Source organism: Solea senegalensis, linkage group LG1 (genome assembly GCF_019176455.1).
Source record: "Solea senegalensis isolate Sse05_10M linkage group LG1, IFAPA_SoseM_1, whole genome shotgun sequence".
NCBI classification, from domain to species: Eukaryota; Metazoa; Chordata; class Actinopteri; order Pleuronectiformes; family Soleidae; genus Solea; species Solea senegalensis.
The window spans coordinates 1,242,928-1,268,436 of record NC_058021.1 but is presented as its reverse complement, the minus strand read 5'-3'; the positions used below and the strand labels follow the sequence as shown (position 1 = coordinate 1,268,436).

General features: G+C 41.6%; 3 protein-coding genes across 3 annotated transcripts; 1 reads left to right on the top strand and 2 right to left on the bottom strand.

Annotated features, from left to right (window-relative positions):
* Positions 1-1,967: 1,967 nt before the first annotated feature.
* alg14 (ALG14 UDP-N-acetylglucosaminyltransferase subunit) lies at positions 1,968-13,352 on the bottom strand. The gene is made up of 4 exons (XM_044035143.1): positions 13,148-13,352; positions 11,706-11,875; positions 9,245-9,367; positions 1,968-2,233 (listed from the first exon to the last, which is right to left on the bottom strand). The coding sequence occupies exons 1-4, from the start codon at positions 13,287-13,289 to the stop codon at positions 2,003-2,005; spliced, it is 666 nt and encodes a 221-aa protein (XP_043891078.1). The 5' UTR covers positions 13,290-13,352; the 3' UTR covers positions 1,968-2,002.
* Positions 13,353-13,959: 607 nt separating this feature from the next.
* steap2 (STEAP family member 2, metalloreductase) lies at positions 13,960-22,304 on the top strand. The gene is made up of 6 exons (XM_044035120.1): positions 13,960-14,101; positions 15,199-15,660; positions 15,761-15,927; positions 17,666-18,193; positions 18,522-18,686; positions 19,427-22,304. Exons 2-6 carry the CDS (start codon positions 15,249-15,251, stop codon positions 19,718-19,720), a joined length of 1,566 nt encoding a protein of 521 aa, XP_043891055.1. The 5' UTR covers positions 13,960-14,101; positions 15,199-15,248; the 3' UTR covers positions 19,721-22,304.
* Positions 22,305-23,710: 1,406 nt separating this feature from the next.
* Positions 23,711-25,509, bottom strand: mos (v-mos Moloney murine sarcoma viral oncogene homolog). Its single transcript, XM_044035134.1, has one exon. It carries the CDS (start codon positions 25,254-25,256, stop codon positions 24,246-24,248), a length of 1,011 nt encoding a protein of 336 aa, XP_043891069.1. The 5' UTR covers positions 25,257-25,509; the 3' UTR covers positions 23,711-24,245.

Below are 25,509 nucleotides of genomic sequence, written 5' to 3'. Positions count from 1 at the left end.
TTTTTTAAATAAATGACTTTAGATAAAGACAATTTTACATCACATTTGTGAACAATGAGATGATTGTTAACGTGGTGGAAGTGTGACGCCACTTTAAAATGGCAGTACTGTACTGACACAACCACTAAATGTTCTGTGTGATAAGCTGCTCAAGACAAATGTGCCAATTCTGTATGTACACGAATATGTGGAAAATAATCAAATAAAAGAACTTTATGTCACTGTCAAACAACCTTTACAACGGCAAACTTCAGTTTGTGTCATACTGAAAATCAGTGACTAGTTTGTTAGAAATCCTTCATTCAGATTTACCACAGTGACAGCAGCAGACGTGCGCTGAACTAAAACACAGACTTTCTCCATGAACTGTGCTGCAGGAGAAAGTAACTGTAACACAGTTACAGTCACAGTTACAGTTACTTTCTCACAGTACAAAGTACAAAGAATCAAAATCAATCAGGAAAAATGATCTGAATTGAACAATACACTTTATTAGTGAATAAGTGAATGCGATGCTTCAATATGAACTGTGTAGATTTAGCTGGGTTAGATTTTGGGATAGAAGTTCTTGTTTGTGTCCCTGCATGGCAGCCATGTTTTCAAGACATGCAAAGGTCAAGCTTATATCCAAATTTGAAGTTTCCCACGACTGTTGGAGCAGCCGAGAATTTCGCAGGTTCTTCCCGACTTCCTCGACATCGTTGTCAAAATTAATGCTGCATAAAAAGTACAGGTAAAAGTAGAGATGCACACGTTTTATGACCACTCCCACTCAATCACACGTATACAGGAGGGAGACGCCACCGCAGCAATGGCGGCACCTCAGACAACCACACTCAGAAAACCGGAGCTTTCACTTTAATATTGTCAAAATCTTTTGGTTTGTGGAAAATGTAAATCTCTGAAGTGGGTGAGGTCCCTCTGCAGTCCCAGATGTTCTGAAGAGAGCGGTGAGAGGCTCTGATTATAAGCACGGCAGCAGGATGACGTCCCTCACCTCAGCAACATCTCCATCAATTCAGCCGGAGAAAAACTGAACCGCGTCGTTGTTTTCACACTGAACAGGAGTGAGCGTATCGGAGGGTGGGGGCTGCCAGGGGTCACCCCTAGCTACCCTCCTGCAAGGGCCAAAACACACCCTACTGCAGAATGCTGTTAATGAGGACGATAACAAAGAGGAAGTTGCCAACACAGTCGCTGCTGTCAGTGAAGAGGCCACATGACTGAGCAGAGAGAATAGAGGATTAGTCTCAACCGGCCGTGGACGGAGCAGCATATTCCTCTTGTGCTCGGTGTAAAGTAACATGTTAAACACACCAGTAATCATCAGTATTTTATCAGTACAATTCTGATCAAAATCACTGGATTCAAGGAGAAAAACAGTCAAATCTGTAATCTGTGCTGTGGAGCCGAGGACGTGGTCAACACGTTATTGTTAGTGTTAAGTTAAGTCAAGTCAATTCAACAATCGGCTACAAGCTGGTTTTCATCTGTGTGAGGACCACGAACACAATGAAACGGCTTTAAAGTAAATGTTCAAGTTCGTCACCATAATAAAGTTCAGTGTCACTAAAGTGTGTGTAAGTGAAATCTAGAGCGGTTTTATAGGCATTTCTTTTATTCTAGAGAGACGTTGTTGTATAATCTACAGGAAAACAGTGACGTTTGGAGTGATTCTAAATACAGTAGTACAGTAGTGATGATCTGCAGTTTGGGATTAAATATACTAATTTCCTTTGCTTTAGGATCACGGGCCATAACCCAAAACAGAATTTGTGCCACTTTAATTAAAGATTGGGTTAAAAGAACTAGAATATCTATTATGTATATATATATATATATATATATACATACATATATATATATGTATATATATATATGTATGTATATGTATACATCATTAAAAATAAGTACAGGGTACTTTGAAGGTGTTAGACTCAGCACCTTGTATTAAATGACACGCCAGGTAGAGAAAACAAAATTGTATTTATTCATGTTATTTTCACACTATTCTTCCGAGGAAAATGGATTTGGGGTATCTGTCCCTCAGAGAGGACCACTGCACAAAGAAATAGTCTGATAGAGGGTAGAGGATCCTCCCCGTCAGAGACAGTGAATGCACCCGGCAAATACTTTCAACATAAACAATAAGCACTCTCTTTATTCCCAGAATTCCAAGCAGGAGTCCTGCTGCACACAGGGGAACACAGGTCCCCGGGCCGTTACACAGCACCTGAAACAACACAGCGAGAGAGAGAGAGATGAGTGTATATCCAGGAAGTGACACACACACACACACACACACACTGAGGCAGCGTCTACAGCACGACACAGGAATATGTTTGCCATTGTCACATCAATGTGTTTCATTTCTGTAGAAGTGATAGTTTATCAGGTTCATTACAGTTTAAAAAATAACTGCACAGAGAAACAGCTTCAGACACTGCTGCTCGCGCTCAGTGAAAACATGGCTGGACTCAAAGAAAAATAGATTTTTTTAACAAAAGTCTTACCTAATGGAATATGTGTTGGTTCTTGCTATTACACAACAATTTTGAGTAGAAACTTCAGTGTTTAGAGCTGACACAGGAGCTGCTGGTCTACTGCTGCCTCGTCTTCCTGTCACTGAGGTAAATCTGTAGGAAGATATTTGAACTTTCTGACGGAGGCAGCAGAGGATCAACACCAAGTTAGAATGTCCGCTCAAAAAAGCCTAAAGTAGTCAATATATTGTGAAGATATCATAGACTTAAACTGGCATAGAGTTCATTAGATGAACCTTTCTGCACAGTCAGTGCTGATTATGTGTCAGTAACTAACACCACCACACCTGAAGCAAATGCAGAGATTCTCATCTTCACACATTATGTATGTTAGAAAATAGTAGCAGAGAACATGTAAAAAAAGTCAAGAATAAAAACAGTTTCTCTCTCTTCTGTTCAGGAGGTTTTAGGCGTGTCTTAAATTAAGGCTCAATGACACAAATGATCGGTAGTTGTGTCTTTGTCTTGAAAACGTGTGCGAGGCTGCACTGATAGAGAGGAAGAGGCGGAGACAGCAGGACTGATTATTATGTCGTTAAACTGCGGCCAGAATGTTGCTTCTCTGCATGTTTGAAACAGTTGTGTTTAAGTTAATATTCGATACAAAGTGTGTGGGTTTGGCTCCCCACTGATGCATACAAGTGTGTGTGTGTGTGTGAGGACACAACTCCTCCAGTGGACACGCCCCCAGCTCCCAGAGCAGAGGATGTTGCTGAATTTCACCTGATTTGAAACATGTATTAGTAGATTAATTGGAACTATGAAGAGCTGCAGTGATGGAGGGACAGGCTGTGTGCAGGGAGCGACCGTCACGTTCAACGTTCTCCTACATCAGCTCAGTCCCACAGACAGAGACAATCTGACCATGAGACACGGAGACGCTGACTGACATTATCATGAAGGTTACAGCTGGAGACGCACAGTGAGATAGAAAATGACCTTTGTACAGACGTGTGGCCTGATGCTACACAAGTGTGCAAACATGTTAGCGGCCAGTTTCGATGCAATGTGTGCTTGTAGATTGTAAATTGTTACAGCTGCAGAAAGATAAACCGTGATGTTTCTGCGGGGAAAAGGACAAGTTAGAGCAAAATAATGAAAGAGCAAGTGATTACATGTTCCCTTGGATGTATGAAAACAAGTAAAAGTACATGTGCTGTATGTTTTGTCTTTAGCAGAGCGTTAGTGAGTGTTGGTGACTGACCGCTGTGTTAATGATTTCTTTTTATTAACTTGTTAAATGACAAATATTTAGAGTTTGGTCATACTGGCTGAGCTTTGTACGTGTGCGGCACCGTCACTGCACAGACACACTGTAACCACGTTAACAGTTCTCTAGGTAACACTAACTCAGGTTGGGTCATTTCCCAGAGACCAAACAAACAGTAACAAGAATATTCTTGTAATAACAGTGACGTTCATGAGAGCAACAATGTTCCCCTCCAAAAAGCTGGAAAGGTGTTAAACCACAGCACAACTCAACCCTGAGCTTCATGGGACTCTCGTCAAGATGAACAAACATCTCTTAAGGCCTTTGAAAATCCTCAAATACAGTAAACTAGTCTACAGCAGGAACAAGAGCTGTGACTCGTGCTCTTTGGTTGAACCAGCGCCAGATTAAGTCCAGATTTAAAACCATACCAGTCACCACCTGGATTTAACTGATGAAGCGATGCACCCATCATGCCTAGTGCCTACTGTACACGCCTGTGGGGGCGGTGCTATGATCTGGGGTGGCTGCAGTTGGTCTGGTCTCGGTTCAGCAACATTCTGAGGTCAGCTGACCACCTCAATATACTGAATGACCAGATTATTCCATCAATGGATTTATTCTTCCCTGATGGCACGAGCATGTTCCCAAGATGACAATGCCAGGATTCATCAGGCTCAAATTGTGAAAGAGCAGTTCAGGGAGCGTGAGACATCATTTTCACCACAGAGTCCAGACCTGAACCCCACTGAGAATCTTTGGGATGTGCTGGAGAAGGCTCTGTGCAGTGGCGCCACCGTCTCATCATCAATACAAGATCATCTTGTATTGATGATGAAACCTGAACAGGAATACGGCAACGGTTCATCAGAGCGAAGAACGGGGGGAAGAGAAATAGATGCTTAAAAAACTGACAAAGATCACACAAAGCACTGCAAAAATTTCTTAAAAGTAAACTTTGCACCAAACATTTATAGATAAAACCTATAGTAGGGCTGAAACAATTACTCGATTATTAATCAATTACTAAATTAATTGTCAACCATTTAGATAATCAGTGAGTTTTTTAAAGAATTAAAACAGCTTCTTAATCGCTCCATATAACAAATAAATCATTTAAACTTAATTATTGTGTTTGTGACGTCATCATTTCCAGGACTGAAAAACACTTTTCCACATTTTCTACAACAGATTTAATGCTAAAAGTAGCACAGTTTGAATGGTATGTGAGGTTGCTCAGACTTTCCGAGTTAAAAATCCAAGGTCAGGGGGGCGTTCCCTCTTCAGGAACGCCCCCCTGACCTCAGAAATTCAGTTCTGACTACAAATGGAATGCAGCGTAAGTGTTGGAAGATGGAAGCACATCACATCGTTGTTTGTGTGCAAAAACGACGCAGACAAAGAAGACGGCAGCACGTCCATCCTCTGCAACAGTGATACTGCTCAAAACTCCATTTTAAACCTGGGTTTCAAGTGTGTGTAGGAGGCAGCAGTGACACTGAGTCAGACACATGGATGGGGGAGGAGCCTGAGATGAATAAAGTGGCCTCTGGGCTGAAGGGGGGAGGCTGAGAGACTTACAGGAAACCAGACAGTGCAGCTCTGAAGTCTGGAGAAGTCATCACACAACTCCACTGCACATTCTCTCTCTCTCTCTCTCTCTCTCCATGTCTCTCTCCCTCCGTGTCTCTCTCTCTCCCTGTGTGTCTCTCTCTCTGTGTCTCTCTCTCCATGTCTCTCCATCTCTCTCTCTGTACTCTCCCGTCTCTCTCTCTCTCTCCGTGTCTCTCTCTCTGTGTGTCTCTCTCTCCATGTCTCTCCATGTCTCTCCGTGTCTCTCTCCCTGTGTGTCTCTCTCTCTGTGTCTCTCTCTCCATGTCTCTCTCTCCGTGTCTCTCTCTCCGTGTCTCTCTCTCTCTGCACATGTGTCTGCATCTTTGTCACATAAAAGAGTTTTTTGGCACGCAAAGATGACGCAGTTCAGACAGGATTAAACACCTTGCGCTTGGTCAGTTTAGAGATGTGTTTATTTTCTGCATGTGCAGCAAATAAAAGTCATTCATATTTGAACAGCAGCAGATTTTACCACTTGACCATAAGTTCTCTCTGGCAGCAGTGAATGGAACTCTGGAGATCTCATTTTCCGACACACACACACACGCACACACACACGCACACACTTCCAGGCACTGGATTTACACTCACATATAATCCTATAATCAGCAGCTTTATTACAGTGACATCATTTCTTACACCATAGTTAACACAACTAGATTTGCGATGTAAACACTTCATCTGTGACACTGCTGCGACAATAGCAGCTTTAAAGGACTTATTTAAACACCTAACGTGGTGTTTTAATAATTACTCCACCCCACAGAGTGGGAGTGAATGGGTGACGATATAAATAATCTAGAGTGTTTGCACAATATCAGTAAATCTAGCGGAAACTATTCTAGTATCCCACAACATTTGATCGATCTGTCTATCTATCCATCTATCTATCGTATCTATCTATGTAATGTTACATTACATTTACACAGAGTGTTGTGGGATTTTAAATCTCACTGCTGGAATAAGAACATCAGCCATCATTAGTCAACATCATGAGTCTGCTGAAAATCATGTGGTGGATTGATAAAGGCAGCTGGTGGCTGGATGGTATGCCATCACATCACTGTTCATCACTGTTCTGGTAACACTGGACACAAGAGAGGGGATTTCAGTGAAAGCAGAGAGGAGGACGGTCTCTGTGTTGAGTGTCATCTTCCTCCTGAGCCACAGACAGCACACTGATGATGAGTGTACAACTGCAGCCTGACCAGTGTGTGAACGACAGAGATAGAGGGAGAGACGAGTGATGAAGCTTGTGTTTGATGTGTGACCTGGTTTACACAGCTGCCTCACACAAACACCTGCCTGTAAATGTGTCACTCTGTGTCTCTATTATCCACGACAGCTGGTGTACGCTTTCAGCCTCACAGGCTCCATTGATTTGGCCACATGAGGACACATCCTCCATATTATCTACTGTTTATATCACTGTAGTCTGAGGTAACTAACATGCTTTTGTCTACAATAGCCTTGACCCATTTACAAGAACCGCTGTAATAAATACACCTACACTTGTTTGGAAGTGTAGGTGTGTGAGGCACTGAACACATTCAGACAAAACTACCAAAAACAAAATCCCTGATATCGTAAGAAACTGTTCACCAGTCTAAGACAGACTTTTCCAACTTAAAAATGAAGTTTGTGTCACTTAGAAAACGGCTCATCCTCCATTCCAAAGTCTATAGAGATAAACAACACCTTTACGTCAATGGCGCACACAAGCTGTTGATCCACTGCGACCTACATTAGTCGGTTCAAATGTGATGTTTTGGGACTTTAGTTTTTGAAACATCTGATTTGGACTGAACTTAAGTCACAAAAAGTTAAAAATACAGATTTTCCATATGGACTTAAGTGAATGAAAGACAGCGATATCTAATCCAAGTTTTCATGTGTGCACTGAGGATGACTGAGAGCTGCTCGAGGGAACACAGGGTTTTAAAAGCTCAGCCATGTACGGTGGTGCTAATCCATTAAAAGATTTAAAGCAAAGAATACAATTATTCAATTAAAATGAGATGAACATATTCTTAAGATATCATACACCTTAACTGGCATAGATTTTATTAGACAAGCGGACGATGTGCCTCATGAAATGTATGACCTATCCCTTTAATGTCAGACTATGGTCTAGTCTTCATAGATGAGTCATCACATTTATAGAGGACTCTGAATTCTAAAAACCAGATGTACATTAGTTTTAATAATAAATAAAATCACATATGCACTGATTCCTGTATTTTGTGTTTCTGTGAGCTCGGTCTGTGACAACAACTAAAAAGAAATCTATGTAAACAGCACTGAAATTCAATGACCATCAAAGTCATGCAATGTTGGCGCGGTCTTAGTCTGAACAGAAACAATGTGATTCTGCAATGATTCAATGTTCTGCTTCAGAATTAGAAATCTAATTTGCTTTTCCGTGAATTGGAATATCTTTCAGAAACCCATCTGTTATTGAGACGCATGCTGTGTAATTCAATGAGCATGACCTTCTTATGAAACACAAGTTAAATGTCAGCATTGTGTGTTTTAATGAGGAAGAATTTCTTTGTATTTGTGTGTAATCTGCATATAGCTGTGAGTGCAGGGTAGAGACACTTTTGCAGGAATACCTTGGAGTTTCTTACCCACTAAAAAAGGCAATTAACATTAGAGCTGCAACAAACGATTATTTTCACGATCGATTAGTCTGTCGATTAATTGAGTAATCGTTTGGTCCATAAAATGTCAGAAGACGTTAAAAAATGTTGTTTTAATGATTTAATTGAAAAGAAAATGTTCACGAATACTGTACATGGAGCTGTGGTATTCAAATTACGATCGTTTTTATCAAGGGCTGATCAGGTGTAACCCAGGATTGGTTTAAGTATCACACGTGAGACCTGAATCTGCAAGTTCGATGTGGAGTAATGAGTTGAGGGAATATAAAAAAAACAATGTTAGTCGTCAGTGATTACTACTCTGTCTTTCACTTTGGTCACAATAAAACCAAGCGCTGTGCCGAGTTGTAAATATGTGAATGTTACAAACGTTCACAGCATATGGCTACGCTTGTGACATGATGTCATAGATTTAAGTACTTTTATTGTATATAATTAATATTCTTCTCTATACTCGCTCTATACCTATACAAACTAGTATACTTAGTTTTTGTAGGTAGTGAATTTCTTTTATTTTCTGTGCTTTGTTGGAGTAGCTGTAATGAAAGCAATTTCTTTTTCCAATCTTTCATGGTGGATCACTCACTCTTTTATGGAAGAGTATTAGGGCCACAAGTAAAACAAATGAATGAATGAATGAAAGAAAGAAAGAAAATTAAAACAGCATATTAATTAATTAATTTATTTATTTATTTTTTACATGTGGCCCTAATAACAGTCTGCTAATAATAAAGCAACATTTTCACCTTTTAAACACACTTTAATTTTAAGAGGAGTTTTTTATACACACACACACACCTATACAATTTTCTCGTTTCAACCACAATTTTCTATTTGATATAATATGTGAAGAGGAGAAAATTCACCATTGAAATAAAAGTAAAATATGATTTAAACTAAAAAACACTGAAATCCCTTTACCTTACTTTTACTTTTGCAAAAGAAACAGATGAATCAATGTTACTAATCTTACAAAAAAACAACACTTACTTAGAAAAATGTTAACAAAAGGAACATTAAATAATAAATCACAAGGTTTCTGCAGTGACTGGAAAGATACAGGCTCTTTGCAGCACTTCAATATTAATCACTAGGACTGTATGTTAGCTTACTCACCACAATCAATCTAGTTTGAGTGCTGTATCACACTGCACATTGACTCGTAAATCACCCTCTTAGTCATTGTGTATACATGTGTGTTTGTATTCACTCACCATGTCGGGTCTGAGTGTGAACACCAGAGGGAGCGAGTGCTGCAGGGCCTTCAGCGTACTGACCACGGACGAACTCCAGGACTGATGCACCTCCCGACTCCGTGGGATCCGACAGATGGTGAACTGGGGAACGAGTACATGTTTATATCTCAGCTGCTCAGAGACGTGTCCGCACGGAATACAACACTGACAAACAGTATTACACAAGCTGCTTTCAGACACGCACTCAAGTCTGGACGTTCTCTGAAGATTGTCCAAATGTCTGCAAAAGATGCTCTGGTCATTTTCCAGAAATTCTCCTTCCATTCTAGATAAAGTCAGAGTAAACTCAGATGGGAACGCAGCAGAGAAAAAGGTTTTTGGATTATTCACAGCAAGCCAGTGGGCCTACTTCCTGCTGGACCCAGACGGCGTCACTCTTTGTCTGATGTTTGTGCTGACTCGGACAATCTTCTGCTGCGTTCATCACATGTGAAGGAAAAACTGTGGAGAATGTCCAGAACTAGATCTCCAGACAAAGTCTGGAATTCCAGACTAAAAACAACACATACACTCATATTTATGGTATCGAAATATTTAGAATTGAGAATTTAATTCTAAATATTTAGAAGTTTAGAATATTCGGATATTCTAAACTCCAGTACTTTGGAACTCACATCATGTTGAGCTCAGAGGAGCAGCTTCAAGATGCATTCAAGACATCTCTTAAATTTCATCACTTCAGCAAACACACATAAAGTCCTGTCACTAAATACCACCTCGTGATAACAGATGCACCACAAATCCGGTAGTCACTGGACTAGAAGTTGTTATATTCATGTAAGCATTGATAAAATATGTTTTGAATGAATTTTTAATATGTTTTGAAAAGTCATGGTAACTGATTAACTTTTTATTATCATGCAAATAATGAAATACTCAAGTATTTAACTAGTAAATCCCTAGTTTATATTCCGTGGTATGTAGCCATGTTAATATGTTTAAATTATCTGAGATTTCTGCTTCCAGACCAATACTTTCAGTGTAATGTGTCTTTCTGGAAAAATTCATAGACACTGCTTTAGCCTTTGCTGCCTCTCCTGTATCTCTACTGTAAACCTTTCAAAAAATGTACTGTGTCAAAGAGAAAAACTATGTCTATCTGTCTGTCTGTCTGTCTGTCTGTCGTGTTTAGGCAGGATTATGCAGAAATTACTAGAATTACTTAGTGAGGTATGGGACAAGAAAAAACTATTAACATTTGGAGCAGATCTGATTGAGGGGTGGATGCAGGAATTGATTTTCTTTAAAACTAGTGCAGTACCCATTCACTATGTGCCTCTTGTGTGCATTTTGAGTGTGTGTGTGTGTGTGTGTGTGTGTGGTTTTTTTTCTAAAGGAAGTAAGTAAACTTAAGGATTCACTAAAGCTCCAAAGAACGTAACATAAGATCTCTTAATATTTCTTTTCCAAACAATGTCAAATCAGAAATGACGCCCTAAATAATTCACCTGCCAAGTCTGAAGCTGTCAACATTAACATAAAGTTATTTGATGAACAGGAGACCAGTTTGAAAAAAATAAAATAAAAATCATAAAAAGGAAAGATTTGCTGTGAATCTGAATCTCACAATGAAAGTTTTTCTAACTATTAAGAAGTGTTTGCACGCCACCTGCTGGTGCATTTTTACAATGCACTTCATTATACATTTATCAGCTGATAGCCTGTGTTAAATATTTGTTCAGTAAGGATCATAAACTAGTTTGTAGTAGTAGTATGTAGTACTACTTCTATTTCTACTTCTACTGTCAGTGCAGCAGGTTTCCACTTTCACTCCTTTTTTAAATAGTCCAACTATTTGCAGTAAGAACACAAACAACAACAGTGTAAACATGGCAGGACTGTTTGTGTCAAATGACCGGCTGAGCAACACGTAATATTTGTACTTATATGTTTCAAAGCACCATTCCTACACCACCCGGGACATTTCATGTCAAATCAGAGAGAATCCAGGGAAATGGCTGAAATAAGGCCTGTCAATAGTTTTTGTTAAGCTACATTTTTTTATTTGTTTACTTTTCACATACTTCCTTTATTTTAAAATTGAACATCTATTATATAATAAACACTAATCTTATACAAACAAATATATTATTATACCAGGCCACATGAACAAATATGCTGTCATTTATTTTCTATGACACAGAGAAGGTATGACTGATCATTTTCATGTAGAAATCAGATTTAGAACTTAATGACAAATGAAATGATACACAGGCTGGCTTTAAAGGATTTCAGTATACAGATAATATTAAAACACAGTAAAATATATTAATAGCCAAACGTGGCCTTAAAGGTGAGACATATTTATTAAGTAATGTGAAAATGTTTAATTGGAACAAAAGTAATTGACAGGCCTTAACCTAAACAAACTAAGACAGCGCTCTGACAACCTTCTCTGGTGTGACCTGGAATGACTTACCTGTGACTGGGACTGGGACTGTGACTGGGACTGGGACTGTCCTTTGGAGCTTTCAAATGCGTAGATTTTCTCCTCACTCATGCGGTCAGTGTCAGCAATAACATAGTGTCGAGGTGTGTAAGCTGCAGACAGGCTCTCCAACAGCCGCAGAATCTCTGTAGTGTGGCCACCTGCAACATCCACGAGACATACTGTCAATAACACAACACCTCAGATGGGATAGAAAACAACTATATGGGTAGATGTAAGAAATTTCATCAACTTCATCATCTCATCATTGAAATAAACATGAATGGGGGAATTAATAACACTTCAAATGAGTGTTTAGAAATGCTGTCTCACCAACATACAGTCCTAGGGATTTATTTTGAAGTGCCACAAGTGGAAGACTGTGTGTGTTTTTCACTTAAACTAAATTATTAAGTGAAAAATAAGATTTTATAGCAGATATTATCCAAATAATATTGTGAATCACAATCATTTTGGTCAGGATACTGCTGATTTTTTCAATTAGACTTTTGTCTGCACAGCACAAAGATAATGAGGATGAAAAGTCTGGGTCTATTATTAAAACACACTTTAAAGCACAAACAGTAAATGTTTTAAGAGTATTGGTATGACCAACAACTCATTCTACTGCTTTTGGGGCTTTTCTCAAAACACTTGGATCTCAAAACACATTGTTTAATAAACGCCTTTAAAAATTACCTGAGCATGGTTTAAGAGTAAGCTTGTTTGTATTTGTGTGATACCATTATTTCAGGAATATTGTTTTATTGCACAATTGTATATATTTGTTTGTTTTTTTTACTTTGTAAAGCACTTTGAAACCTTATTTTGAAAAGTGCTGTAGTGTTATCATTATTATAATTGCCATCCTTATTCATAATAATTATGATAATAATAAAATACGTGTATTACTATTTGCTCGATATGATTATATTATTTATTTATAGTTATTATTATTGTTAATTGTGAGTGAGTGTTGTTTTGCCTGAGGTTGATCCCTCCACCCACAGCCTCTCCTACGTGGTACAGTCCTACCAGAGGAAGAGAGGCCTTTAACCCACGAGATTTATCACTCGTGGCTCCAGAATGCTACCTTTGCTTCATTAATTACAGGATTGTTGACGTAAGAAAGAGAAACGTTTATGTGAAAAACGTCAAAAATAATAATGGCACCGGGAAAAGTCTCCAACCAAAAATAAAAACACCCCTATCCAGTGTTTTGGTACAGTACAGAACGTGACGTGACGTGGCTGTTAGCATGGACGCTACGGAAGTCAGCTGATATTAGATCATATTTAACTTAACACGAAGCCTGTGGAGTCGTGACGTACAACACACATGTGATATAATATCAATATTACTGATGCACCACTTAAACTTAATGGCAACAGAGAACGACAGCCATGAACGTGAGACAGTCTCACTGACGTTACCTGAACCCGCAACAACCAGGACAGCCACAGGACCTTTGGCTCCAGGTTTATGTTTCGATCCAGTCTTCACAACTACGTATAACCGAGTAATAAATATCACGCAGAGAAGTAAGACAGAAAACACGACAGCTTCCAGAAACATCTCTGCGGTTCTGCTCGGGTTGTATTTACAAATCCCACCATGTGAACAGAACGTACACACTGCCCCCTGCTGTTCGAGAAAGATAGAACAGGATACTTTCAGTGTCTTTTCTCATGCATTTCACACTGTGAACCACAAACAATGATTCTGTTCACTTCTGATGATTAGTCATTTTAATATATTTGCCATCACACATTGAACATCATATATATCATATATATGTAAATATATATACATATATATGTATGTATATGATATATGAAATGAACATGTAAAGAGAAGAATCAAAAACGTAAATTATTCTCTTTCTCGAAAAGGAATACAATATTAGTTTTAGTATTCACTTTTATAAAAGGATAAAGTATGAAATAATGTAAGATCATATTATACATTATATATTATGATAATAATAATGCAATGGTCTCAGGTGCCTGAGCTGTGCAGTGACGTCACAGATAACTGTACACACTGCAAACACAGCAAACAGTTATAACCATGCAGGATTGTGAGAGGTGATGTGACATCATGATTTTTATAATGACGTGCACGTGTCAACATGGCCTCATCGGTCAGGAGGCTTGGTTTGTGTGTTTTATTCTGAAAATAATAGGAAGCACTTCTGTGCAAATGAGAGCTGCTGTCTCCGACAGTGCATGAACGCAGCACATGGTCAGACAGCGCGGGGGCTGAGCTGAGCATCGCCACCAGCATCAGGGTGAGGATGAGGATGAGGATGAGGTTCGATTACAGCCGACAACTGGTCAGCGTCTCCGCCTCTGCCGCAGCATCAGCAGCATCCGCGTGAGTGACAGGTGGGTAACACACTGTCACACTCAGTCAGACGTGATCTGTGAGTCGTTGAATATGTGCGCGTGTTCGTTTTTCTCATCTGCCGTGCTGCAGCGCTACAGGTGCACACGCACGCACGCACGCGCGCGCAGACACTGGTCTTGTCCTTGGGAACACAGCTGAGGGAAGGTCGTTACCATAAGATGTCCACTGGTGAGCGTTTGGTGACACACACACACATTTTCGCGCAGCATACTTACTGAGGACACTCGGAGACATAATGTACCATCGAAACTAAATGCCTAACCCTTGACCTAATCCTAACCTAAACCCAATTCTAATCCTAACCCTATAACCAGATTTGAAACCCCAGAAATTCTCCAAAATGTCCTCACTTCCTATGGTTTATTCATTTTTTTGGTCCAAACAAAACACACACAGGTTTGCACACCTATTCTTCCTGGAACTCTGCATTGGCTTCCATTCACTTGGACAGTGGAAACAAAGCGATAACCAGTTAATGCCTAACCTTAAGCTTAACTACACCTTAACTTAACCATTTCCTCAGACATGAGGTTCTGCACAGCTCTTCTTCTCAGGACACTGTATAGAGTTCCATTCATTTGGACAGCCCACCAAATGTCTTATCCCTAACATTAACCGTTACTAGTTAATGTTTACATACATATGTATATACAGTATATATATATATATATATATATATATATATATATATATATATATATATATGTATATATACATATAAACTCATGTGTGCTGTATTTGTCTATGAATTGACACATAATCAGTATTATTGACTGTGCTATGTCAACAACCAACTGAATTAAAAAATGCCTGCCAGCAGGGACATAAAGAAGCAGATTTTAGCCACTTACCAAAAGGTTATGTTATGCTGTTTGTTTATTTTCTAGACTGGAAAGTTGTTCTCTTCGTAACCACTCATATCAAAGTTCAAAGCACTTTCACAGCACACAGGAGCAGTTCATTTCTTGCACGTCCATCAGCAGATACATGGTCAGTTTACCAGTGATCGTGTGGAGGATGTAAATATTAAATTCCCATGAAAACCTAAATATTGCTGCTGTAATTTCCTTTGTAGACCCTCTGAACTCTTCCTGAGCAGAAAAGCAGAGGAGAAGAAGTGAAAGGATGGACTCCATCTCTATGATGAGTGGTAGCAGAAGCCACGTGTCCCTGACAGCCTCCTCTTCCTGCTTCTCCTCCTCCTCCCACCACCACTTCCACCACACCCAGGCCTGTTTTCTGCCCAGCTGCATGAGGAATGGAGTTGCAGACACAGGTGCTGCATGTCTGGCTGCCCAGCCCACAGTGGCCATCCTGGGCTCAGGTGACTTCTCCAAGTGCCTGACCATCCGCCTGCTGCGTCATGGTTTCCATGTGGTGGTGGGCAGTCGTCACCCCAAACAGGCAGCCCAGTCGTTTCCCCATGTGGTGGATGTGACACATCATGAAGACGCTGTGGGGAAGGCAGCTATTGTGTTCCTGGCAATCCGCCGGGAGCACTACTCTGTCCTGTGGGACCTCAAACATCTCCTGGAAGGTAAATAACACAATTGATATATAATATATATGTATATATATATATATACATATCTATGTACGTAAATGACAGAGTCCTGTGTGTTTAACTTGTGCTTCAGGAAAGATCTTGGTGGATGTGAGTAACAACAGGAGGCTGAACCAGTATCCAGAGTCCAACGCTGAATATCTTGCTTCACTGCTGCCAGACTCCGTCGTGGTCAAAGGCTTCAATGTCATCTCAGCCTGGGCCATGCAGCAGAGCTGCCCCAAAGATGCCAGCGCACAGGTACCAACATCCACCAACATCCACCAACATCCACCAACAACCACCAACATCCACCAACACCCACCAACATCCACCAACATCCACCAACAGCCACCAACACCCACCAACATCCACCAACACCCACCAACACCCACCAACATCCACCAACATCCACCAACATCCACCAGCATCCACCAACATCCACCAACATCCACCAGCATCCACCAACACCAACAACCACCAACAACCACCAACACCCACCAACACCCACCAACATCCACCAGCATCCACCAGCATCCACCAACAACCACCAACACCCACCAACATCCACCAACATCCACCAGCATCCACCAGCATCCACCAACATCCACCAACATCCACCAGCATCCATCAACATCCACCAACATCCACCAGCATCCACCAACATCCAACAACCACCAACATCCACCAGCATCCACCAGCATCCACCAACATCCACCAACATCCACCAGCATCCACCAGCATCCACCAGCATCCACCAACATCCAGGCAGCATCCACCAACATCCACCAACATCCACCAACATCCACCAGCCAGCATCCACCAACATCCACCAACATCCACCAGCATCCACCAACATCCACCAACATCCACCAGCATCCACCAGCATCCACCAACATCCACAGCAGCACTCTCACAACAACAAACCTACCACAGAGGTTCACACTGAACATTTCAACACATTATTTAGTCAAGTCAAAGTTGATTTCTAAAGCACATTTAAAACCATAGTAGAGCAAATGTCTAAGCATATTAAATATATAACAACAGATAATAAATAGACAACATAATATTGCACAACAGCACATTCTATCTTTTAAGTCTCTAACTCAGTTAGAAGAAGTGTGTCTTTAACAGTGATGTATCTGTGCCATTTCACATGATGATGTGTTAGGATTTGTGTTTCTTCTCAGAGGAGGAGGTGGCAGCCATCTCTGACCCATTCATCCTCTCATAATTTAGGCACAGATTATAAAAAAGCTCCTATCATATTAATGCAGGACATTGACAATAACAGAACTGCTGGCTGTAGATCAAACCTGAAATAATCCCTCAGCCTGTGTGGTTTGGATTATAAAACCTCAGTCTCGACACTTCTTAAAGGGATAGTTCGTTATTTGAAGTGTCGTGACTGACACATAGTTAGTGCTAACTGTATTTTGCATGTCACTGGTGAACCACCCTAAGACCAGAACCAGACTGAGACACAGAGGCTCAGCATTGTTAGCACTCAGGGACACAGTAGACGACTTCTTGTCTGCTGCTGCCTCATTAGGTAAGATTGCGTCTCTAATTTAGGGCCCTATGATTTCTGTGAGGTGGACAGGATCGCGGAATTGAGCAATAAACATTGAATCCACTGTTAGACGTGGAATTTTGTGGATTTGTCATAATCTGAGCCAATATTCCAGGGGGGACCTTGATGGACCAGCGCCGCTTCCCTTCACAACAAGACAAACATGCCGTCTAAAAGGTTATGACACTCAAAAGTAACTCTTAAATTCAGAGCGGAGTGCGGTGATTGATATGTTGCTCTGTAAATTCTGCCAGCACACAGTCGACTGTAGCTTCTAAAGCTCATAAGAACAGGGAAAAATGCAGCACACGTCGAAAAACATGAAGTGTCCCTTTAACAGCAGTTCTGAATGACGTTGCTGTGATGTGTGACAGTTGGTAGATGTGATATATGATGTCATGAACACTGCACTCTGTCGTGTAGGTGTTCGTCTGCAGTGACTCGCTGGAGGCACGGCAGCAGATTATGGAGTTAGCACGCCAGCTGAACTTCCTGCCGGTGGACATGGGCACCCTGTCCTCTTCACGGGACATTGAGAACTTGCCCATACAGTTATTTTCCAGCTGGAGGGGCCCTGTCCTCGCTGCCGTGGCCCTCTCCATCTTCTTTTTCGCGTATTCTTTTGTGCGCGATGTCATTCACCCATATTTGAAATACAAGAAGAGTGACTTCTACAAGATCCCCATAGAGATGGTGAACCGGACTCTGCCCACTGTTGCTATCACTCTTTTGGCCCTGGTGTACCTGGCGGGCCAGCTGGCAGCGGCCCACCAGCTCTATTATGGAACAAAGTACAGGCAGTTCCCACGTTGGCTGGAGGGCTGGCTGCAGAGCCGGAAACAGATGGGCCTCCTCAGCTTCTTCCTGGCTGCTGTGCACGTCCTCTACAGCCTCTGTCTGCCCATGAGGAGGTCTGAGAGGTACCTGCTGCTCAACAGTGCCTACCAGCAGGTCAGTACGATGCACGTCTTTGACCTGAGGAAATATTTGATTGCAGTTTGCAACTATTATAATGTCCCATTTCTAATCTGGAGTTTGTACAATTGTTAACAAAGCAGCTCAACATTGCTCCAGACTGTTCTCTCTGGTTGATGAATTCAAAGCAGATTAAGATCAAAAACTAAAGGAACCAAAGTACGATTATAATATTGCAGTCCTGACTCTTTTCTATAATTCTAATGTTAAGTTTAATCTCAGAATTCTGTTCTGTTATTTCCTTGCTTTGTTGCACGATGAAGCTCGTGATGAATTCCATGTTGAGCGTCCTCTGTGTTGACAGGTCCACGCTAACGTGGAGAACTCCTGGAATGAGGAGGAGGTGTGGAGGGTGGAGATGTACATTTCCTTTGGGATCATGAGTCTGGGGCTTCTGTCGCTGCTAGCCATCACCTCCATTCCTTCTGTCCACAGCCAACTCAACTGGAGGGAGTTCAGCTTTATACAGGTACTGAGCTACAGTAAAACCACACAACACATCCACTTGATTGTGTGTCAAGGAGTAAGTAAGCATACAACAAACCAGTCACTGATCATCAAACTGGAATACACACACACAGAACTCAGTGTGTAGTTCAGGTGCAGAAAACTCCTGACTGTGAGGACAGGCACAGTCTGTACAGCATCACAGTTTTACCGCGACTTTTGCGACAATTGGCAAAGAACATAATCCAAAATAGAACAGTTCTATTGCAGCTTTTGTGATTTGAAGTATGTTTAAATACCTCATATAACTCCACCTCCAAAATTCCAAACTATCCCATTAAGTGTGTTTGAGTCCCACAATAAAAACATCTGATAGAAGAGCACAGACCTCCACCATGGGTAAACACTGTATTTTACATACCAGCACCTAAAAGGTTAACATTGATATCCACTGGATCTGTACAAAACTACTTTATAGCTATTACCATCTAACATAAGCAATGCATTCTGATCTGTTAAGATGTGACTTTCCATGTCAAATTCATAATCTGAATTAGATCTGATGAGTTTTGACGGATGCTATATCGACTGTAAGAGATCGTGATTTCTTGAAAATGTGATCATTGTTTGTGATGTCATCAGTGGTTAGACTGTTACTTACGACACATCAAAATAAATTCAGATTGACACAGAGGTAATTAACAGCAGAGGTTGTTAGATATGATGACAGCAGTTGTGTGTCTGTGTGTGTCTGTGTGTCAGTCCACTCTGGGCTACATCGCTCTGCTCATTGCCACCCTCCACGGCCTGCTGTTTGGATGGAAGCGGGCCTTTGAGGAGGAGTCGTACCGCTTCTACCTGCCGCCCAGCTTCGTGGTGGCGCTGGCCCTGCCCGTGTGTGTCATCCTGGGGAAGGTGGTGATGCTGCTTCCATGCATTGCCCAAAAGCTCCACCGGATCCGCCGAGGCATGGACAGCCGTCAGTACCAGTGCCGGCGCCTGGAGCCGGTTGGCTCGGCTGCCCACGTTTCACCCGAGAGAGTCACCATCATGTGATGGATCCGCTCCGTCACTGGGATTATCACACATACTGCCATGTGCCATGCTGTTTTACTGAAGCAGATAAACTATGCTGTATTAGAGATTCTCACTTTGTGAAAATGATTCTTATTTTGTTATTGTGAATAGGAATAAAAGGTATGAAATGTTCATATCAGGATATGCTTTAAACTCATAATATCCCATTTAAACACACTGAAAACAGTAATCTTACATTTAGCTAAGAAGAAATAGTTTATTTTTTTGATTCATAAATGAAATCACATGGATCATTCTGTCCATACGCTCCTTCATTTGGTTCGTATCAGGAAAAGCTTTCAGAATTTCTCCACATCTCAGAGTTTACAGATGCAGAGGAAACAGATGAGCTCATTTTTACTGATACTGACCATAACCTTTGATTCCAAATTACCATTTCGTAAAAACAAGTCATGTTTTTTTAGCTGCTATAGCTAATAACCATGTCATGTGATTATCCTGAGCAAAATCATTTAGATTCATCATATCACATCGTATTGTGATTATTGTAAAAATCTGCTTTAAAATCTCGTTTTGAATTTTAAGATCATCAGATGCAGAACTATGGAATTATAAATCTTTAGGTCTGAATGTTATTGAGCTGCTAAACATCGGGATTATCGCAATAATGAAAATTCACCACAGTTAACTTGTTGTGTGTTTTATCGTGATGTGCGATAAAATCATCTCCATTGTTAACGGTGTTTGTTTTAGTAACTACAGACTCTTTCATGCTACATTTGATCATTACTGAACTGTCTGAACTGCCGTGTTACACCAGTACTTACGGTATGTTGTGGCTGATGTCACTGAGACAGTGTTGTGCTGGGAGTGAATTCACCGCATTGAGAAGTACGGAAAAAAAACATGGCCGCAAACATATCTCAGGCTAGCCAGTGTTAGCCTCTTGATGGTATTTTGTTGCACACAAACAGCTTAACGACACGTCTATGGTTAAAAATGAAACAGTACTATGTGTACGACTGATTTACTGAGATACAAATATGATACAAGTGCTATTACGCTAAAGGTAGCAGAGGTTATATGCTAGCAGCCGTCTTGGAAACTCCTTGACCTCGGAAATTCCGAGTTCTGACAACAAATGGAATGCACCAGTGGACATTAGTTAGTTATATGATTAGTGTAGACATCAGCTGAAATCCATATGAAGTATATTGTATTGTCTCTGCTCAGATGCTAACTCAGGAGATGAGATAAGATGAGTTGTCATTGTATTGACCTCTATCGGGAAATTCAGAAATGAAGTGATCTCAGTGTCAGTGCTCGGATTCTGATATGGCTACATATCTGATCACAAGTCTGATTAGAATATCTGATTTCTGTGTCCACACGGTGACTTCAGCCTGTACATGGCAGAGACAGCGGTCACAGGTGGAGTGTTGTAGTGACGTACAGTTTTAACTGGAGGCTTGTCAGATCTCTTTTTAATCTAACAGCTCATAGTAAAGTCAAACTGTCTACTGTCCTCACGTTCTGCTCATCCTTGTTGTCATTTGTGTGACATGTTCTTGTCCTGATGTATGTGTTGATTGAGAAATATGAGGTCAGAGATGTGATACTGCAGCAGGTAATACTGTGTCAGTGAGATTCATGGACTCACAATTCAGTGTCGGTCATGGCACATGTTTGTGTTGTTTCATACAGTCAGTGAAGCTGCAACAGCAGAGTGAATGAGTGAGAGTGTCAGCCTCATGATACACACAGTTAAGATGATCTGATGTGTGTGTGTGTGTGTAAGCTGTGGGGTATAACACTGATGTCACTGTTGGAATAATAGTAAACAACTAGAGTACGCTGACGCTACAGTCGGAAGATGATTCACTCTTTATTAATGTCACCAGTAAAAGTACTTTGCTGACTTTCCTTCCTGGAAGGGATGGTTCAGGTTTTTCTGAAGTGTGGTTGTAGTTATACATAGTCAGGGCTGTGGTTCCCATTCCAGAACCTGGCACGCTTACTCTCACCGAAAACATGGCTGCCAGCAGGGACAAAAGGAAAAACAGATTTTAGTCTTAGCTATCTTAAGAATATGTCTGCTGCTGTGTTTTATATGAGACATCCTTTGCAGAAGAAAACTGAAGTTTGTAAAGTCACAGTACTGTAAAGTACTCACTCCCTGCACCAAAGTCCACAGAGTTGTTGACACACTGCTGCTTCCATTAGTCATTTCAAATGTGTTATTTTGTGACCTAAGTGATTAAATCCATCAATTACATTTACCACGAGTGAATTCACAGCAGTCGACAAACATGCTGATTTTCTCCATGGGTTTTGGTGTGGGAGAGTGAGCAGTTTCCAGATTAAAAAAACTGTCTCAGTTGGAGGTCTTAACATATTTGGACTTAAGCAGCGTAGATGTCTTCTCAGGTCTTTCATTGAGAGGCTAAAATAGTTTCCGTGGCACCCAGGATTTCAGAGAGAGCAAACGTCTTATTTTGTCATGTATTTGAACCTCAAACAACACTTTGAAAAACCCAAACTCTTCATTTTTGAACAGTTTTTTTTCCCCCTCTTGCATCAACAAATAAAAGTAAATGTTGGAGCTGGAGCGTGGTTCATGTCTCTGCACGTGTATTCTCTCACTCTACACAAAAGTGTAAAATGGCAGCCGTGATATACATTAGCTGACATATTACCAGCAGTGATGATGTGCAGAATTATAACATGTGAGCCAATAACAGGCCCGTGAACAGAAGCATAGCATGTGAAGTCAGAGCCTGTCGGCTCACTCAGAAGTGTCCAGCAGGGGGCTCTGTTTTTATTTTTACTTTTTTTAAAAACCAATATCCAATGACAAGTTTATAAAAGCAGATATAAGGTCTGTCTGACTGAAAAGGATGAAGTTAATTAAATCTGAACACAAGGGACTCAGCATGAATACAATAAAATAAAATAAAATAAATCAAGTTTAACAGGACCACAGCTATCTCAACATAAATCTCATACTTGTGCTGCATTAGAATGGTTGTTAAATTAGGATTTAGTGCCATCTATAGGAGCAGAATTGCATATTCTATTCATTTCAGTATCCTCTCGCCCTCCACACAATATCAGTATAAAAACCAGGAATCCCTTTGCTAGAGTCAGTGTAGAGTCATTCGTCCATATGTACTGTACAAACATGGAGCTGACAATAAATCGATGAAAATATAATACTATGTAAATACTATGTTTAATACCAGTTGATTATTTATACATTTCATATTTAAGACGGCCCTTTTACTATATAAAAGTTGCCTGGGTCACTTTTCCAAGTCAAATGTAAAAGAACCTTTTACTTTGAAATCAGTGCATTAGGTTGGGCTCTGTGGTTCTCTCTGTATAGTTTATGCAGATGTAGAGTTTCACAGAGCTGTCAGAAAGCTGTGGATATGAACACATGAACCTCTGTTCCTGTGTGGAACTGCTGTAGGAGTCACTGACACATACAACCACTGAGAACTGCCACGAGACACCAGGAAATTCACATTTAACAACATAACAATAGGCTCATGCCTAAATCTCCAATTTAAAAAATTATGTTTGCAGTTATATCTCAGTTCACAGCATTTTCAACCCTGAAAGTCAAGTTTCTAAACTTCTCACTCTTTCAAATCTCTAGAGAACAGGAACACAGTGGCTGTTGTTTTATTGCTGCATTGTTTGCTGTTGTAAGTGTGTCACCTATGTCAATCTGACCAAAGGATTTTAAGCAGCAAAGTCACAAAATAACACGTTTTAAACTTGTGAATCAGCACTTCCTGTGCGCTGTGATTTAAAAATCAGTGATTTTCTCAACTGACAGTGCAGTGAGTGAACAATTAAAGCAACACAAATGTCATGGCAGCATAATATAGCTTACATATTTAGACGTGAGCACAAACACATTTTATGAGGTCATCCTTTTGGCCAAAATCTGTTTTTCCTTGTGACCTCGAGTTAAAAAAAGAAGAAGGTAATTTGCACATATTGTATTATAAAAATAATTTTAATGAAAACACACACTGAAATCTCACAGTACATCCATGGCATCATAAAACATTCACAGCATTTGGATTCATTAACTTAAGAAAAAGGGGCTAAAACAAAGTCAGTTAGAAACGTTCAATGTGACTAAGTTAAGTAAATTGGTTAATGACACGGAAGTAAACAGAAAGAATAAAAACATGAGTTTTGTGATGCAACAAAAACTAATCCAGTCTCGTCTCTGTTTAATCCAGAATGACAAACTTCATCCATCGTTGCTGGACATTTTAAAGACGAGCTGTTTGAACTCACACCCACTGATACAAACAATACCATTCACTGGACACTGTAACCGTATGCGTGAACTGAGACCACGTGATCTGTGTCTCCAGGCTGACTTTACTGTGTCACATGGAACAGCACCATGACAACGGGAAACGCTGTCAAACTGAGCACGAGTCTTTGGTCCTGTGACACTAAAACGACCCTAAAAATCTAAATCCACGAAGCCACGGGCGTGCAGCAGTCCTGACTCCACTCACGCGTGGGAGCGCAGCTGCTCCAGCTGCTGCAGCAGCTCCTGAGCGCTGGGTCTACACCGGGCATCGCCGCTCCAGCACCGGCTCAGCAGACTTCTGCACAGGCGGCCCTGCTCAGACCGGAACACCGGGGACTCGTGGACAGGCGGTCGCAGATTCTGCGCCACGACCGCATACACGACGTGCTGCCTGTCGCCGGTGTAGGGCTGCTCTCTGGTCATCAGCTGCCACAGCGTGATCCCGAAGGAGAAGATGTCCGCCTTTGGAGACACCGCCTCTCCCTTCAGCAGCTCCGGCGCGCGGTGCGTGTACGTGCCGCCCACGTGGCTCAGCTCCGGGCCGATGACGCTCACTTCGCATCCGCGCTCCAGTTTAAAAGAACACCCGAAATCCACTATCTTGCAGACGTCGTCGCTAGTCACGAGCACGTTGGCCGGTTTGATGTCCAGGTGCACCACACTGTGCGCGTGGAGGAAGCGCAGGCCGTGCGCAATGTCCGTGGAATAGCGCAGCCACTGCTCCTCCTGTAGCTCCGCGGAGTCGTATATGACCTGTTGCAGGTTCCGGTCCCCGACGTACTCCATCAGGATCATCCCGATGCAATCGTCATCCCCAAAATCCGCGGGCACGCACGTGGTAGCCGCGATGACGCGCACGATGTTCCCGTGGCGCAGGTGCGCTGCGTTCAGCTCGGCCCAGAAGCTCTGCCGGGACGCCAGCCGGTTCTTGGTGCATTTCTTGACCCTCTTCAGCGCAGCGGTTTGTCCGAGGTACTCGGCCCGGTACACGGAGCCGAACCCGCCGGAGCCCACGGGCTGCAGGGAGCGCAGCTCCTTCCAGTAGATCACAGAGGACCAGAGCCGACTGGCGACCCTCTCGCCGTGGAGCCGCTCCGTGGGGACTTGTAACGTGGAACCGTGTTTGGTCAGCGGGCTGCTGCAGGCTCTAGTGTCCAGAGACGGGTAGATGTCTCTGGGCAGCAGGCGGGTGACGGGGATGGGGGAAGGCATGGCGCATGTTCTGCAGATCAGCTGGAGACTCACAGCTTTTAACACACACACACACACACACACACTGAGCCACACTGCCACTCAGTGTTGAGGAGTATGTAATGCTCTCAGTCTGAGTTCAACGGGTTCATCCCGCCGGTTCAACTCAGTTTAGTGTGTGTGCAGCAGGGGAGGACGGTAACATGAGCCACCCTTTGCGTTCTGTGTGAGGTGAAGAACAATCATGTGTTTGTGTGTCAAAAAAAGTTACTAC

Bases quoted from the DNA above. Each gene is read 5' to 3' on its own strand.
- alg14 (XM_044035143.1), bottom strand. From the start codon at position 13,289: ATGTTTCTGGAAGCTGTCGTGTTTTCTGTCTTACTTCTCTGCGTGATA. The intron at 9,368-11,705 runs GTAAGTCATTCC...CTCGTTCCCCAG, and splicing joins AGTCCCAGTCCCAGTCACAG to TTCACCATCTGTCGGATCCC. The intron at 2,234-9,244 runs GTGAGTGAATAC...GTGTTGTTTCAG, and splicing joins TCACACTCAGACCCGACATG to GTGCTGTGTAACGGCCCGGG.
- mos (XM_044035134.1), bottom strand. From the start codon at position 25,256: ATGCCTTCCCCCATCCCCGTCACCCGCCTGCTGCCCAGAGACATCTAC.
- steap2 (XM_044035120.1), top strand. From the start codon at position 15,249: ATGGACTCCATCTCTATGATGAGTGGTAGCAGAAGCCACGTGTCCCTG. The intron at 15,661-15,760 runs GTAAATAACACA...CTTGTGCTTCAG, and splicing joins CCTCAAACATCTCCTGGAAG to GAAAGATCTTGGTGGATGTG. The intron at 18,194-18,521 runs GTCAGTACGATG...CTGTGTTGACAG, and splicing joins TCAACAGTGCCTACCAGCAG to GTCCACGCTAACGTGGAGAA.